General features: G+C 41.3%; 1 protein-coding gene across 1 annotated transcript in view; it reads left to right on the top strand.

Moving 5' to 3' along the window:
* Positions 1 to 463: 463 nt before the first annotated feature.
* The window catches only part of Ccdc83 (coiled-coil domain containing 83), a 50,888-nt gene continuing 39,306 nt past the window's right edge, over positions 464 to 12,045 (top strand). The window contains exons 1-2 of the mRNA XM_060367506.1: positions 464 to 544; positions 11,395 to 11,516. Of these exons, the coding sequence (XP_060223489.1) occupies positions 11,422 to 11,516 (95 nt within the window). The 5' untranslated portion in view covers positions 464 to 544; positions 11,395 to 11,421. The remainder of the gene's footprint in view (positions 545 to 11,394; positions 11,517 to 12,045) is intronic.

Here is a 12,045-nt window from a genome sequence, read left to right as displayed (position 1 = left end):
TGCAGTACTGTTTATGCATGAATTACTCATGCTTTAGTGGCTTGACATTTTCTCTCATGTTAAGATCCTCTGTGGTAAGCTGCAGTTAAATAATTGTACATTCAGAGAGCTAAAAACAAAACAGCCTCGTGCCTGAGGTAATTGAACAAGATGAAGTCATGTGTTCTCCAGCACCAAATGGGGAAAGCTAGAAGAGACCATAACACTTGATCTTTTCCATATGACTCAGAAGGAGATTAGTCTTGATTTGTTTCAACTTTTAAATAAAATATAGTAAAAAAAAAAAAGTGAATAAATTATTGCCTTAAAATGAAACATCAGCATGCTTTTTGTATAAAGATGAAAATTCTTATTCTAAGGTTGAAAATAACACAAAAATTCAGCATGGCATCAGAAACAAAGAGAACCAATTTTTCTTAGCTGATAATTTTTTTTTTTTTTACAACTATGCAGGTATATTGTTGGTACATTTTGGAGGATCCAAGATGGTGGCGACCAGCGCGCGCCATAACTGAGGGGCAGAGGATCTGAAACTCCAAAATTGGTGAGTGCAGGGGCAGCTGAAGCCAGGACATCAACATTGAGGCTTCCTGGGCAAGAGGGGACAACCCATCAGTTGAGACCATTTAGATCCAGGTCACCCGCAGACTTCTCTGGGGACTGAGAGTGGCGAACATTTGATCCCCCTGAATTCCCCTTGTCAAGTCTCCCTCCTTGGTGAAGGCACTCTACAGTGCCCACTACTCCTAGCACAGAACTCCCTGCTTGGTATCTGAGACAGAGAAGATGGGCCTCCCAGTCCCTCGGCAACCCAGGTCCGTGGACAGCTGTAGGGGCTCCTCAGGGCCTGCCAGCAGGCATCTGTACCATCCTCCCAAATCTGCTACTGTGGCTGGACTCCCCATGGACCACTATACCAGCCTCCAAGTTCTGCGGCTGCAGCACCACTGAGCTGACAGATCTCCTGCACTCTCACTTGCCCCGGCAGGCCCAAATCTGAGAGTAGAGAACAGGGGGAACCCCTGTGGTTTACAGTGAGACCTGCTAGAGGGTGAGTGCATCTTCAAGTGAGCGCGTGCAGAGCCCCAGATCCAGGGTCCCTCTACCCTAGCAGCCAGACATCGGATCCCTCCCACACACAGCCCCACTGTGAGAATCATAGGGATTCTTGGGACAGCGTTCTCAACATTGAAGTCCCTGCTCTGCAGGGCTGCCAGTAGAGTCCAGGCAAACAACTCCTGGAACCCAGACAGATCTGAATACTAGAAGGACAATACGACTGGCCTGTAGGCCACTGAGGTATTCAGGGAATCTGTGCACGTACATTGTGCTTGCAAACAGTGACAGCGCCTGCACCCCCTCCTGTGCCTGCACATATCCTCCTGCCCCACATTCCATGCATCTGCACTCTCTAGCAAGCACCATGTCCTTCAAGGCATGCTTCCATGCACATGCACATGCTTGCTCGCCCACGCTTGTGCACCTGCATGGGCCTATGGATATTCTTCCCTTAGATACAGCTGAAACACCAATGCACACACCCAATCTGGTGAACCTCTCTCATCTTCCTGAAGAATACTCCAGACACCAGAGAAAGACGGACCCAGGCTGAAGTACAGACTCCAAGAACAAACAGTGAAGGATACAGATAAGCAGATGGCCAGAGGTCAGCATAAGAACATACCCAACAAAAATCAGGACATCAAGGCTTCACCAGCAACCCCCCCAAATCAATGGATATTCCAATTCATTGGAATTACAGGAAAATGATTTTAAAGCTATGCTTATCCAGAATTAGAGGCAAATAAAGAGGAAATGAACAAAACTCTCAAAGAAATACAGGCAAATACAGCCAAACAAATAGAGGCATAATTAGTGGCATTAAGACAAGAAAGGAACAAAAAACCAGAAACCATCCTAGAAAGACCAGAATCCACATTCAAACAGATGAAGGAAATGGTGCAAAGCATGAAAACAGAATTAGAATCAATAAAGAAAGCATAGAGAAACTCCTGGAGCTGGAGAACTTAGAGAAAAGATCAGGAACCACAAAGGTAAGCATCACCAATAGAATATAAGAACTGGAAAAGAGAATCTCAGGTACTGAAGATACTCTTGCAGGAATTGATACTTCTCTCAAAGGAAAAGTAAAATTGGAAAAGTTCCAAACACAAAGCAACCAAGAAATCAAGGATGCCATGAAAAGACAAAAATCTAAGAATAATAGGAATAGATGAAAAAGAAGATTCCAGGCTCCAAGGTCCAGAAAATATTTTCAAGAAAATCATAGAAGAAAATTTTCCCAACTTAAAGAGATGTCCATAAACATACAAGAGACCTTCAGAACACCAAGTAGACTAGACCAGAAAAAAACTCATGTCACATCATAGTCAAAACACTAAATCTATAGAACAAAGAAAAAATATTAAAATCAAGGGAACATATAAAGTAACATATAAAGGTAGACCTATCAGAATCACACCAGACTTCTCAACAGGAACTATGAAAACCAGAAGGGCCAGGGCAGATGTCATGCAGACTTGCCACACATGCCAACCCAGACTACTATACTCAGCAAAGCTTTCAATCAACATATATGGAGAAAACAAACTATTCCATGACAAAACTAAACTTAAACAATATCTACACACAGCATCTCAGCCCTATAGAAGATACTAGGAAAACTCCAACAAAAACAACTACACCTAAGAAAATGTAGGATTATAGATAACTTCACAACAACAACAAAAATTAAAAGAAAACAAGCAATGAAGCACAGTAATACCACCAACTCTACAATAAAAGAAACTAACATTCATTGGTCACTATTATCTATCAGCATCAATGGACTCAACTCCATAAAAAGACACAGACTAACAGAATGGTTGCAGAAACAGGATCCAACATTCTGCTGCATCCAAGAAACACATCTCTGCAACAAAGATAAACACTGCCTCAGAGTAAAGGGCTGGAAAAATGTTTTTCAAGCAAATGGACCCAGAAAAAAAGCTGGGGTAGCTATTAAAATATCTAATAAAATAGACCTTCAACCAAAATTAATCAAAACAGATGGGGAGGGGCACTCATTCTCATCAAAGGAAAAATCTACCAGGAGAACATCGCAATTCTGAACATCTATGTCCCAAATACAAGAGCACCTACATTTGTAAATGAAACATTATTAAAGCTTAAATCACACATCGATCCCAACACCTTAATAGTGGGAGACTTCAACACTCCACTCTCACCAAGGGACAGATCATCTAGACAGAATCTAAATAGGGAAAAAAAATGGCACTTAAAACAGAGGTCCTAAATCAAATGGACCTAATAAGATGTCTACAGAACTTTTCACCCAAATTCAAAAGAATATACCTTCTTTTCAGCACCTCATGGAACCTTCTCCAAAATAGACCATATAGTTGGTCACAAAGAAAGCCTCAACAGATACAAGAAGATTGAAATAATCCCTTGTATCCTACCTGATCACCATGAACTAAAGCTAGACCTCAACAACAACAGAAATAGCAAAAAGCCTACACACACATGGAAACTGAACAGCCCACTACTCAATGGCAGCTGGGTTAGGAAAGAAATTAAAGACTTCCTAGGATTCAATGAAAATGAAGGCACGACATACCCAAACTTATGGGACACAATGAAAGCAGTGCTAAGAGAAAAACTCATAGCACTAAGAACCTGCAAGAAGAAATTTGAAACATCTCATACAAGCAACTTAATGGCTCACTTGAAAGCCCTAGAAAAAAAAAAGAAGCAGACACACACAAAAGGAATAGACAGCTGGAAAAAAATCAAACTCAGGGCTGAAATCAATAAATTAGAAACAAAACAATTCAAAGAATCAACGAAACCAAGAGCTGGTTCTTTGAAAAAAAATCAACAAGATAAACTCTGAGCCAAACTAAGTAAAAGGCAGAAAGAAACTATCCAAATCAACAAAATAAGAAACAAAAAGGGGGATATAACAACAGACACTGAGGAAATCGAGACAATCTTACTACAAAAGCCTATATGCCACAAAATTTGAAAATCTAAATGAAATAGTTTTCTTGATAGATTTCATTTACCAAAATTAAATGAAGATCAGGTAAATAAATTGAATAGTCCTATATCCCCCAAGGAAATAGAAGCAGTCATCAAAAGTCTCCCTTCCAAAAAAAGCCCAGGGCCAGATGGTTTCAGAGCAGAATTCTACCAGACCTTTAAAGAAGAGCTAATTCCAAATTCTCTTCCAACTATTCCACAAAATAGAAATAGAAGGATCATTACCAAACTCATTCTATGAAGCCACAGTCACCTTGACACCTAAACCATGCAAAGACCCAACCAAAAAAAGAGAACTTCAGACCTAGCTCTCTTATGAACATTGATGCAAAAATACTCAATAAAATACTTGCACACCAAATCCAAGAACACATAAAAGATATCATCTACCATGACCAAGTAGGCTTCATCCTAGGCATGCAGGGGTGGTTCAATATATGGAAATCCATCAACGTAATCCACTATATAAACAACCTGAAGAAGAAAAACCACATGATCATCTCTTTGGATGCCAAAAAAGCATTTGGCAAAATCCAACACCCATTCATGTGTAAAGTCTTGGAGAGATCAGGGATACAAGGCACATACCTACACATAATAAAGACAATATACAGCAAGCCTATAGCTAACATCAAACTAAACGGAGAGAAACTTAAATCAATCCCACTGAAAACAGGGACAAGGCAAGGCTGCCCACTCTCTCCATTTCTCTTCAACATAGTACTTGAAGTCCTAGCTAGAGCAATAAGACAACTAAAAGAGATCAAGGGAATGCAAACTGGAAAAGAAGAAGTCAAAGTATCACTATTCGCAGATGATATGATGGTATACATGAACAACTCCAAAAATTCAACCAGAGAACACCTTCAGCTGATAAACACCTTCAGCAAAGTGGCTGGAAATAAAATTAACTCAAAAAATCAGTAGCCCTCCTGTATTCAAAGAAAAAAAGACCAAGAAGGAAATTAGGGAAACAACACCCTTAACAATAGCCACTAATAACATAAAGTACCTTGGTGTGACTTTAACCAAGCAAGTGAAAGACCTGTTTGAAAAAAAAAACTTCAAGTCTCTGGCAAGGAGCAGGGAGGAGATGAGGGAGGAAGGATGGGATTGGGAGGGAATGAGGGAGCAGGATACAACTAGGATACAGAGTTAATAAAATGTAACTAATAAAAAAAAACACCTAATTGCTTTTATTTTTGTAGTGGGATATTTATTAGAATGAGAAAGACGTTTACCCAGTGCCTATTCTCTGCCAACGTTTTAGGCCTGTTATCTTATTTCCAGACCATCTCTGGTGTCTCAGAATTCACAACTCTCCAAAGTGTAGATACTAGAGGGGACAGTGTTGTCATTTACTGAGCAGAGGAAGGGGTCTGACACTGCAGACTTGTGTGACCTTTCCCTTTCTTTTGGGTATGTGCACACCTTTCCTGTAAAGCCTTTGCTGCTCCTCCTTTGAAGTATGGCTTCAACTTCATTCTAAGAAAAAAAAAGTCATGATCCTGAAAGAGAGCTCAGACAATATGCTCAGTTCTACTGCTCTTGTCCTGTAAGAGACAGGTGAGCAATTCCAGACTCCAGCTGCTCACTCTGAGCGTTTGTTTTGGTAAGATGATTCAGGACTACTGGGCTCTACCAGCTCTGTCTGCTCCCCATGAAACGCCACACATGCTGTCATTGGATTGCTTCTGTCACCCTCATTTTCTACCTTTTCTGCTCCCTGTAGGGATCATGGGTTGAAATAGAGGTTGCTAGCATTGGATGGTCTCTTTATTTCATTGTAGCAATGCCTGTTCACTACATCTCTGCCGTTTAGATATTTGTGAATTCTGAGCCCACTTAGGGGTAAATCGAATGACAGAGATTAGGTACTGGGAACATGTCATTCATATATATGTCCCACTACAAAAATAAAGAGTCATAAAGTTAAATAAAACAAACAAACAAAAACTTCAAGTCTCTGAAGAAAGAAATCGAAGAAGATATCAGAAGATGGAAAGATCTCCCGTGCTCATGGATTGGTAGGATTAACATAGTGAAAATGGCCATCCTGCCAAAAGCAATCTACAGATTCAATGCAATTCCCATCAAAATACCAATATAATTCTTTACAGACTTTGTAAGAAAAATCCTCAACTTCATATGAAAAAGCAAAAAATCCAGAATTGCCAAAATGATCCTTTTCAACAACAGATCATCTGGAGGTATCTCCATCCCTGATCTCAAGCTGTACTACAAAACAATAGTAATAAAAACTGCATGGTACTGGCATAGAAACAGAATGGTGGATCAATGGAATTAAATAGAAGACCCAGAAATAAACCCACATACCTACAGATACTTGATTTTTTGACAAAGAAGCCAAAACCATACAATGAAAAAAGACAGCATCTTCAAAAAATGGTACTAGCCTAACTGGATGTCTACATGTAGAAAAATGCAAATAGATCCATACTTATCACCCTGCAAAAAACTAAAGTCCAAGTGGATCAAAGACTTCAACATAAAACCAGACACACTAAATTGGTTAGAAGAAAAACTGGAGAAGAGCCTAGAACTCATTGGCACAAGAGACAACTTCTTGAACAGAACATCAACAGCACAGGCTCTAAGAGCAAAAATCAATAAACGGGACCTCATGAAACTGAAAAGCTTCTGTAAAGCAAAAGACATTGTCATCAGAACAAAACAGCAGCCTACAGACTGGGAAAGGATTTTCACCAACCCTATGTCTTGACAGAGGGCTAATATCCAGAATATATAAAGAACTCAAGAAGTTAAAAAGCAACCAATCAAGTAATCCAATTAAAAAATGAGGTACAGAGCTAAACAGAGAATTACCTGTAGAGGAATATAGAATGGCAGAGAAACACTTAAAGACATGCTCAACATCCTTAGTCATCAGGGAAATGCAAATCAAAACGACCCTGAGATTTCACCTTACACCCATCAGAATGGCTAAGATCAAAAACTCAAGTGACAATACATGCTGAAGAGGTTGTGGAGAAAGGGGAACACTTCTCCACTGCTGGTGGGAATGTAAACTTGTACAACCACTCTGGAAATCAATCTGGCACTTTTTCAAACAACTAGGAATAGCGCTTCCTCAAGATCAAGCTATAACACTCCTAGGCATATATCCAAAATATGCTTTCAAGTACACAACAAGGACATTTGCTCAACCATGTTTGTAGCAGCTTTATTCATAATAGCCAGAATCTGGAAACAACCCAGATGTCCCTCAATGGAGGAATGGATATAGAAATTGTGGTACATTTATACAATGGAATACTACTCAGCAATAGTGAGTAAAAACAAGGAAATTGTGAAATTTGCAGGCAAATGGTGGGAACTAGAAAAGATCATCCTGAGTGAGGTATCCCAGGAGCAGAAAGACACATACGGTATATATTCACTTATAAGTGGATATTAGACATATAATATAAGATAAACATACTAAAATCTGTACACCTAAAGAAGCCAAGCAAGAAGGAAGTCCCTGGGTAAGATGATCAGTCCTCATTCAGAAAGACAAATGGGATGGACATTAGAAGAAAGAAAAAACAGGAAACAGGACAGGAACCTACCACAGAGGGCCTCTCAAAGACTCTACCCTGTAGTGTATCAAGGCAGATGCTGAGACTCATAACCAAATTTTGGGCACAGTGCAGGGAATCTTATGAAAGAAGGTAGGGATAGTAAGACCTGGAGAGGACAGGAGCTCCACAAGGAGAGCAACAGAACCAAAAAGTCTGGGCACAAGGGGCTTTTCTGAGACTGATACTCTAACCAAAGACCATTCATAGATATAACGTAGAACCCCTGCTCAAATGAAGCCCATGGCAGCTCAGTTTCCAAGTGGGTTCCCTAGTAAGGGGAACAGGGACTGTCTCTGACATGAACTCCTTGGCTGGCTCTTTGATCACCTCCACCTGAGTGGGGAGCAGCTTTGCCAGGCCACAGAGGAGGACAATGCAGCCAGTCCTTATGGGACCTGATAAGCTAGGGTCAGATGGAAGGGAAGGAGGACCCCTCCTATCAGTGGACTTGGAGAGGGGCATGGGAGGAGATGAGGGAGGGAGGATGGGATTGGGAGGGGATGAGGGAGGCGGCTAAATAAACTGTAATTAATATGAAAAATAAAAATTTAATTTAAAAAAATGATACACTTCGGGGTGGAGCTTACTCAGTTGTAGATAACTGTCATATTTAAATGTAGTAGGTTGCTCCCACTTGTAATCTCAGCATCCTAGAGACTGAAGTGGGATATTACCACAGGTTCCAGACCAACCGGGGCTACAGAGTGAGACCTTGTCTCAAAAGAAATAAAGGGGGGGCACCATATTAACAAATCTTTTTAAAAGGATGTGTACTTCATTAGAAACCTCTCAAATGCAAAGAAAGCATCCCTGGCATTCTGGGTGCCAGGGATGCAGAATGCCAGGGATGCTGTAAAGAAAAGCATGCTTCAATTTCAGTTTTCCCACTGAAGACATCTAGATGACCCATTTGGCTCTATGTAGACCGCCAATTAGGTTACCCAAATCATTGGTGAAGTCGCCCCACAGTGAGCCCTGTGGCCTGATGTCTATTGCAAGCAGACCCCTTCTGCTGCACAATCACTTTCAACTTAAAGAAAGATAACGTCTGTAACCGAAGTGAGAGAAAGCAGAAGAGACATGTGGCTTATGAAGCTTCATACGTGTGAGACACAAGGCAAACATTTTACACATTCCTTTCTCTAAGCTCACATCGCCCTTAGAATAAGGTTGCTATCATTCTCAACTGTTTGAGAGATGAGGGATCTAACGTGCAGAAAGGTTAACTTTCTGAAGATCACGCAAAAAAGCTGGTGACAAGGTCTAGCATTAATACACGTCTGCCTGATTGTTCCACCTACCTAGGTAGTTCTTTGACAAGAACGTGTCTGTTGTAGGAAGAGAAAGAGCACTGCCCAAGAATTATATAAAGTGCTTACTATAAAGGGCGTCCAACCACCTAAACAATTCACAAGGTGTTTTCCACCATACCAAACTACAGATACGCTGGTAACAGGTTGGCCCTTGATCTTAGCAGAGCAGTGGAATAAGAATCATCTAGGGAGGCCTGGAGAAATGGCTCAGGGGTTAAGAGTACCAGCTGCTCTTCTGAAGGTCCTGAGTTCAGTTCCCAGTAGACCACAGGGTGGCTCACAACCATTGATGAGATCTGGTGCCCCCTTCTGGTGTGTAGGCATACACGCAGGTAGAATACTATATAAAAAATAACTTTCTAAAAAAAAATTAAGTGTGGTTTCCTTTTTCATTTCTTTCTTTTTAAGATTTATTTTATTATGTATATGTTGTGGGTTATTAGTATTTATTATTGATATATCTTTTAGTAAAGCAGCGGTTATTCCTAAACAAGCTGTATACCCAAATCACCGCACAGAGACTGGGACTTATTTAACTAACCTAGAGCACAATTCTGGGCAATAGTTCCTCCATCCTAAACCTCCAAGCCCACATAGTTTCCTGCCATTCAGGTTTCACCCATTATACTTGCTTTTGATTATATCTTATGTCCAGTTTATCTCTCCACGTGGTTCCAAGAACTCTCTGTGGATTCTCTGCTCCTCCATTCTTTGCTTCTTCCTCTTCTCTCCCCCTCCCCCTCCCCACCAGTATGTTCCACCCTATTCTCTCCATTGCACAGCATTATGGCTGACTGTTTTAACTGACAACACAGAGAACAAATGGTGGCATGTTTACACAAACTTGAGACAGGTGATGCTTAGAATAAGCATCACAATGCACTGTCTTGATTGAAACCAGATAGGCGGTAGAGAAATCAGCATTTGAATGAACAAGGGTAAATTGTATACATTTCCAGAAGAACAATATACCAACAGGTATACAATGTTCTGTCTGGATGTACACCTGGTGCCAGGAGAGGGCACCTGATCGCATTATAGATGGGTGTGAGCCACCATGTAGTTGCTGGGAATTGAACTTGGGAACTCAGGAAGAGCAAGCAGTGCTCTTAACCTCTGGGCCATCTCTAAAGTCCAATAAATAACTCTTAAAAAAATCTTCAAGGGAAAGCTAGTCTCTGAAAAGTATGTTTTGGTATGTGTGTCAAACCTATAATGTATTCCTGTTGTATACAAATAAGAATGGGCCTTTTCTTAAAAAAAAAAAAGATTTATTTATTATGTATACAGTGTTCTGCCTACATGAGCTCTAATAATAAATGGTCATGAGCCACCATGTGGTTGCTGGGAATTGAACTCAGGACCTCTGGGAGAGCAACCAGTGATCTTAACTTCTGAGCCATCTCTCCAGGAATGGGCCTTGATTTTCCTTTTTTAAAAATTTATTGACAATTTAATTATTTTATATAAAGGCAATGTATAGCTTATGAAAAGTTCATGAAGCAGTATCCTTAAAGTTAGTTGCACTTGTAAATCTCTTAGGTGTTTACAAAATACTTCAAAGTGGGCTTTTATTTGCAATTTCTGTAACAACAACCCTGGCCAAATGCAAGCCTTTCAGGCCCTTGCAACTTGGTTCTTGAAAAAGAAAACCTTTTTTTAAATATAACTTCTATTCTTTGCATCCAACACATACAATGCATTTCTGTCCTATTTCACGCACAACTTCTCTGTGGTCCACCTCTGTCCTCCCACTTTCACCTCCCAACTTCAATGTCATTTTTTCTTCTTCTTATAACTTACTAAGTTCAATTTGTGCTGCGCATGAGCGTAGAGCCCATCTGCTGGCACAGGGGACTCTTCCTCCTCCAGTAGCCATCAACCGACACTATCTCCTTAGTTGGGGTGAGGCGGTCATGAGCACCTCCACCATCCGTGTTAGAGTCGAGTAGCTTGGTCTTTGTAGGCAGCCACGCTGCTGTCTCCTGCATGGACCTGTCATGTTAGCCCTCCCTGATCCCTGGCTCTTACACTCTTTCCGCCCCTCTTTGGGATTTTTTTTAAACAGACATTGAGTTGCTGCTCCACACAACACACATTGCCAGACACTGTGGAGAAATAAATAGCTAAAGACACTTAGGCCTGTGGCCATTGAGAAGAGTGATGGGCAACCTCACAGTGTGAGTGTCTCACAAAGTTCCAGAGGGACTGGGGCACACGCGGGGCTGAGCACAGAACGCACCAGACCAAAGAATCCAGCTGCTTGATTGTGCTCCAGCCTTGTGGACGATGCCACAGCTGGGGACGAACAGCAGGCAGGTTAGAACAGGCAGTCTTAAGTCCCAGAGTCAGCACAGGTAGAGGCGTAAGACGGAGCTGACCCACCTTCCCTGTGTCTGTTTGCTCTTCAGGTCTAGGCTTAGTGGCCAACCAGAACCATGGACAGCGCTGGGAAAGGCGGTAAAAAGTTTATGCCAGATGGAATGTCAAGAGAAGGAAAGCTGCCTCCCTTCGAGGCTTATCTCGACTACCAGTAAGTCTGCAGTCTGGACCTAAAAGCTGCCCCTTGCAGATACACTGTTAAGATTTAAGTAGCTGCACGTGGGAGCGATGGAGCTCAGCACTGCCAAGATCAGAGACCTCATACCCTTGTGCCCCGTGCACAGGCCAAGCAGTGTATGGGAAACAGCACTCCTTGATGTGGTTTTGGCTCCCTCCATTGTCTCCTGTCCTTTTCCATTAGACAGCAGCTTGCTGGCTCACCTCTTGAAATACGTTGTGGAATAGTTATGTAGTTGAGAATGGGCGGGGCGTTTCCCTTTATTTACCTTTCTGTCCTTTTCTGCATTTGTAAGATATTCCAGCTTGTATTGTTCATAAATGACTACATATCAAATCCAAGCAATTTAGAGGGATGTGCATATGTGCGTGTGCATGCCTACCTTGGTTTTTTGGTTTTTGTTTTGGGGTTTTGGTTTTTTGGTTTCAGTTGGGGTTTTTCTTGTTTTTGTGGGGGTTTTGTTTGGTTTTGGTTTCTGAGGCAATCTTTGGCCTTGAACTCT

This window comes from Meriones unguiculatus, chromosome 14 (genome assembly GCF_030254825.1).
Source record: "Meriones unguiculatus strain TT.TT164.6M chromosome 14, Bangor_MerUng_6.1, whole genome shotgun sequence".
Taxonomy (NCBI): domain Eukaryota; kingdom Metazoa; phylum Chordata; class Mammalia; order Rodentia; family Muridae; genus Meriones; species Meriones unguiculatus.
The sequence above is the reverse complement of the archived record's forward strand: the minus strand, read 5'-3'. Positions and strand labels throughout refer to the sequence as shown.